The sequence below is a fragment of the Podarcis bocagei genome (assembly GCF_964188305.1).
Source record: "Podarcis bocagei genome assembly, chromosome: 17".
Classification (NCBI taxonomy): domain Eukaryota; kingdom Metazoa; phylum Chordata; class Lepidosauria; order Squamata; family Lacertidae; genus Podarcis; species Podarcis bocagei.
The window spans coordinates 42,645,824-42,651,158 of NC_138143.1; the positions used below are offsets into that span (position 1 = coordinate 42,645,824).

The window sequence follows — 5,335 nt, forward strand, 5'->3', positions numbered from 1 at the left end:
AGCCCTGTTTAGGGAAGTTTTTAATGTTTGATGTTTTGTTCTGTTTTTAATATTCTTTTGGGAGCCACCCAGAGTGGCTGGGGAAACCCAGCCAGATGGGTGGGGTATAAATAAATTATTATTATTATTAATTATTATTATTACCATGTGCTTACGAACATTCTTTTCAGGACAAATGGGCAGGAAAACCAAGGAGACACCACTTCTTACCTGTTTTAAAGGCCAACAGAGCTAGACCAAAGTAATCAATGTAAGAATGTGCATGAACTGAAATAGGGGGGGGGGAACCTCCTCCACCTGAGTTCTGCTCCTGTGATGTGTACTGCAAGCTCATTACTCCTCCTCCTGGAATTAAGACACATGGTGCTGGATGAGCACAGAGGCAAAGAAGCTCAGTGATGCAGTTGTTAGGAGCAGTCGCTGGCTGAGAAGTCGTTCTTCGGTGGCAGGTGGCACCTGCCTGCGTGGAGCCCTGGAGCTTGGAAGGGGTCGCAGGAAGCCTGATCCAAAGCTCTGCATCTCTCGCTTTGTGGAAGGATGGCTTCCCTTTTGAACCTCATCTATCCCTTCCTGCTCACGTTGCTGATGTATCACGTTGGTAAGTGGCTCAAAGTGTCAGGAAGGCAAGCGGAATGTCTGTGGTCAGTGTGGAATGAAATGTTCTCGTTTGGAGAGGAGTTGAAACTTCACATTTATGGGCTTTCAAGCTTTTGAGAGCTGCAAGTGCCTTTCTTGGGTTATAACAGTTTCTAACCTTTTGCCATTTAAGTATTTACCGTATTTTTTGCACCATAACAGTCACTTTTTTCCTCCTAGAAAGTAAGGGGAAATGTCTGTGCGTGTTATGGAGTGAATGCCTGCGGGTGGCGGGGGGGATCTGCTGCAGTCGTGAGCAGAGGATCCATGGTTCCCCTTCCTTCCCTCCTCCGTAGTTACAAAGCATGGATCCACATGGATCCTCAGGATTTTTGCATTGGGCTACTCCAAACTCATTGTCAGATCACATGTCTGTGGCCACAGCATGAACCACAAAAATCATATATCCACTATTTCGTTTTGTATATTTTTTTTCTTGTTTTCCTCCTCTAAAAACTATGTGCGTGTTATGGTCGGGTGCGTGTTATAGAGCGAAAAATACGGTACTTTTTTTTTTTTTAAACGAATCTCACTTAACCACAATTGCTGCACACACCAAGAAATATATCTACCCCGAGCATGGAACTTTGACAAGACTACAGCATCATACTAATATGTTTATTTAAAAAGAAGAAAGATTAAAAAAACCTCACCACAATTCTACTAGCTAAAATACTAGTGAATGTAAAGCACTTACATCCTTAAAAAAAACTTCTAGTAATTTAAGTCGATGAAAACAGGAGAGCTAAATTAGGAAGGCAAAGGTTTAGTTACAGAACTAGGCACAATAACAAGATTTAGCATTCATATAGGGTGTTTTTGTGTGTGTTAAATATTTCGTGTGTGTTAAATATTCAGAATGCTTCACATGTTATGTTGATGTAATTCTTAGAACAACCCCGAAAGGTAAGTGATTCAAGAAACCAGTGGCTTGATTAATTGATGGATTGATTTCATCAGCAGAGCAGTTGAGCCAGTGGAGTACTAACTCTTCCATTCCACAGATGCAACAATGACGGAATTCAAAGTACGTCCCTTCGACAATATTTCTCTGCCCTGCCAGTTCTCCTTTGTGGATGGCATCGATGGCTTGACATTTACGTGGGAGAGGGAAGATATTAAGGAAGAACATGAAGTGGAAGATAAAGAATTTTACAAATTTTTTGTTGGGCTCCACGATTTTTACCAGTTTTACCCAAAGCTGATATACAGCTTTAGCAACAACCAGGAACAGATGGAGGAGCGGAATTCGCTATATGAGGGGAGAGTCTGGGTAGATGAGGAGGAGATTGCCGATGGCAGCTTGGCACTCATGTTGGAGCAAGCACAGTTTTCTGATGAGGCAATATACATATGTAAGGCATACAATTCAAGGGGCAGAGGGCAAAGGAAAGTGAAGCTCCTCGTGCAAGGTAAGAACATTTAAATGCACTTTAATATTGCACAGGTGAAAATAGGAAGGTGTGTATCACTGATATCCCTATTATCACAGAGAGTGCTGACTCCAGGTTTGAGGAAATCCAATACACAGTGGCCTTTGGTTAGCAGACTTCTCCATCACTTGGAAGCAGTCAATAGCAGCCACACATGGGCTTGGTATAGCCACCATTTAAATATTTTACAATGGTGGTATGTTGGGTGGCTGTGTGAGGAAAGAGGACCAATGAATGAGATGAATGTGGATTGGGCAGAGTAAGGGATAAAAGGAAATGAATTGGGGATAGGTCACCAAAAAAGCCCCACAACCCTGGCCATCCACAAAAGAACAGAGGGATAAATAGTCGTAAGTTTCAGAGAAGCAGAAGTGAAAATGGAAAGAGTAAAAGATAAGGTCGTGAATATAGATGCTGTGTAGAAATGGGCCATAAGAGTGAATGAGGCAGTTTCAGGATGGGTTTTACAAAATGGCATATGCCTGAATAAAATCTGTTAAAATTTATCCCCTCCCACGGTCTAGACTTGTGTAAGTTCTCTTATTTTTCTCCTTCAGAAACTTGGTATTTAAGATTAGGGTAGGGTCACGGAGCTGGTTTTCTGTACGTTAATCTTAGGGAAATAGTCGTTCTAACAAGATTTTTTTCTTTCCAAAATTGCCTCTTTCTTCAGAGACCCCAGAGCAATTATTAACCAAGCTGCAATTAGTGAAGTCACTAATTGTTTTGTTTTTCCTTCCATAACAATTAGATGCTGAAGAGCCACAGGTGCAGTTCAGCACCGTCAACGACACACTTGTGGCCAAGTGCATCTCCGCTGGCTGGTATCACATGCCAAAGGTGACTTGGCGGAACCGAAAGGAAGACGACATTTCCAGCTATGCCAAATCAGACATCCTGGAGGAGAAGCAGGATGGGTCCCACAGGGTGGTATCCGTCTTGCACTACCCTGTCTTGCTCCACGAGATCTACACTTGCCATATTGAAGAAGACGACGTGCTCAACAGGCCTGTTCGATCCATCCACAAAGTCCCAAGTTAGTGATCTGTTGCTGTCTGCTGCTCTCCCCTTGGACAGGTCTGATGCAACATGACATCAGACCTGTGGTCAAGAAAGGACATGCTCCTTTCACACCTGTCCTCTCCAGGACAAATGAAGGCCGCCTGATCTAATGGGAAAGGTGCAGGATAACTGGAGACCTGGGCTTCATACTCTGAGCGGGCTTGACAGGGCTGCCTTCAGATGTCTTCTGGAAGTCATATAGTTGTTTATTTCCTTGATATCTGATGGGAGGGCGTTCCACAAGGCGGGTGCCACCACCGAGAAGGCCTTCTGTTGGTTCCCTCACTGTGAGAAGTGAAGCTACAGGGAACCAGGCAGAGGGCCTTCTCGGCAGTGGCAGCCACCCTGTGAAACGCCCTCTCATCAGATGTCAAGGAAATAGACAACAATCTTTTAGAAGACATCTGAAGGCAGCCCTGTTTAGGGAAGTTTTTAATGTTTGATGTTTTACCACTTTATTACTATTACGACAGTGATGATGGGAGCCACTCAGAATGGCTGGGGAAACCCAGCCAGATGGGCAGGGTATAAATTTATTATTGGTATTATTATTGACGAACTTGTCAGAATATGAATTCATTTTGGGTTTCCTTTATATTGCGCTTCTTAATGTATGCCAGCCTTCCTTCTGGATCGTGTTAGCGAACACCTTCTACCTGAATACTTAGATCCTTAAAACTCAGTTTGCTTGGAGTACAGCATTCCTTTCTTGCATTATACCCTTCCTTTCAGGAACATGCAGGGACTAGAGCCCTTCAGTAAATTGTTTTCATTTTGAGGGATAGAGCAGGACAAGAGGGAAGCACTTCTCTAATGCAGACCAGCTCTGTGTGAGTATCTCTCTGGTCACCCCATGGAAGAGGAGAGTGCTTGCCTATCAAATTATTGGGCACTTCACAGGTAAATTATAATCTAGTTCTCCAGTAGTGCAGAAAAACATCTGTATATAATCATTATTAAGAGGCTGCTCATGGGTATAGCCAGAATTTTTTTGGGGGGGAGGCAGGCCTTTTGTTGGGGGGGGGGAGAACCTGTTTGCTATGTATTTCTATTGATTTAGGAGGGCAGCTGCCCCTCCCTGCCCCCCTATGCCCATGAGGCTGTTCATAAATCAGAAGCAACAGCCTACTACATTTCCCTTACTTGCCTTAAAAGATGTAAGGATGCCAAAAATATCAAGGCACAAAATTGCCCTCTCTTTCTTTAATGCAATTAGCACTAAATTATAAACCTAGATTTAGAAGGTGATTTTATTGAATTCATTGGGATTCAGTTTCCAGTAAGAATGCCCAAAATGCATCTTTAAAGTAACCATGTTTTAAAATACATAAATAAGATTATGCATGATTCTACAGTGTTTGTCCTGCCTGACACAAGCTACTATTTCAGCCTTTTCAAAAACGGACTCATTTTTGACCCCAACCCACTTAAATTTACAACGGGTCCAATCTTTCTTCCCATCTCTTTCACAAAAAGAAAGATGTCAGCAGTAAAGCAAGTTGTTTAATTATGATAGTTGCTACTGATGCAGCCTATTGTGGGCTGGAGCACAACCCCCTGTCATGCTCCTGTATAAGAAATGTGCTTTTGGGACACCAAGTGAATCAGAAATTGCCTACATTACAGCCCTTTACAGTTTATTTGCATCTGCTTGCCTGCAGTATGAATTAATTATATGAGAGTGGGTGGAGCAGTCAAAATCTAATGCTGGCTAGCTGGCTACATTTTTATATTCACTTACTTGGGAGTAAGCCCCATTGAACTCAATGGGACTTGCTTCTGCATAGATACATATAGGATTGCACTGTTTGAGGGATAGCTTGCACAACACTTCCTTTTTTTCTCTTATTTTTTTCCAGAGAGGAAATACCATAATATGTACAATCATTATTAGAATGGTCACAAGCTACTTGCAAAGAGAAGCCCTTACTGCTTTCAACAGATTAATTCTTCAGCTTTGCACAGTTCTCGGATGCAGCGGAAAGAAGAGGAAAACTAGACTAGACAATAGGACAGTAAAAATGTCTATGGAAATTCGTTTGTTTTCATGTTGCTTCTCGACATGCACACGTCAAACAGGGCAACAAATCACATGCAAAGGCCTAGTTTACATTCTGTATTCTTAGGCACAGAAAGAGCCTTCAAAACCTCTGAACAATAAAGTGAATGAAGTACAGGAAAGAATTCTGTCTTTTATACATACG

At 42.4% G+C, this 5,335-nt stretch overlaps 1 protein-coding gene across 1 annotated transcript; it reads left to right on the top strand.

Moving 5' to 3' along the window:
- The first annotated feature begins 309 nt into the window (after window positions 1-309).
- Window positions 310-5,304, top strand: LOC308576899 (V-set domain-containing T-cell activation inhibitor 1-like). Its single transcript, XM_081176967.1, has 4 exons — window positions 310-598; window positions 1,641-2,048; window positions 2,821-3,105; window positions 4,991-5,304. The coding sequence occupies exons 1-4, from the start codon at window positions 538-540 to the stop codon at window positions 5,023-5,025; spliced, it is 789 nt and encodes a 262-aa protein (XP_081033093.1). The 5' UTR covers window positions 310-537; the 3' UTR covers window positions 5,026-5,304.
- The last annotated feature ends 31 nt before the right edge of the window (window positions 5,305-5,335 follow it).

What these genes read in the sequence shown, in the direction of transcription:
- LOC308576899 (XM_081176967.1), top strand. Translation starts at nt 538, where the DNA reads ATGGCTTCCCTTTTGAACCTCATCTATCCCTTCCTGCTCACGTTGCTG. An exon ending in AGTGAAGCTCCTCGTGCAAG is followed by an intron (nt 2,049 to 2,820) that starts GTAAGAACATTT and finishes CATAACAATTAG; the next exon opens with ATGCTGAAGAGCCACAGGTG. An exon ending in ATCCATCCACAAAGTCCCAA is followed by an intron (nt 3,106 to 4,990) that starts GTTAGTGATCTG and finishes ATTTTTTTCCAG; the next exon opens with AGAGGAAATACCATAATATG.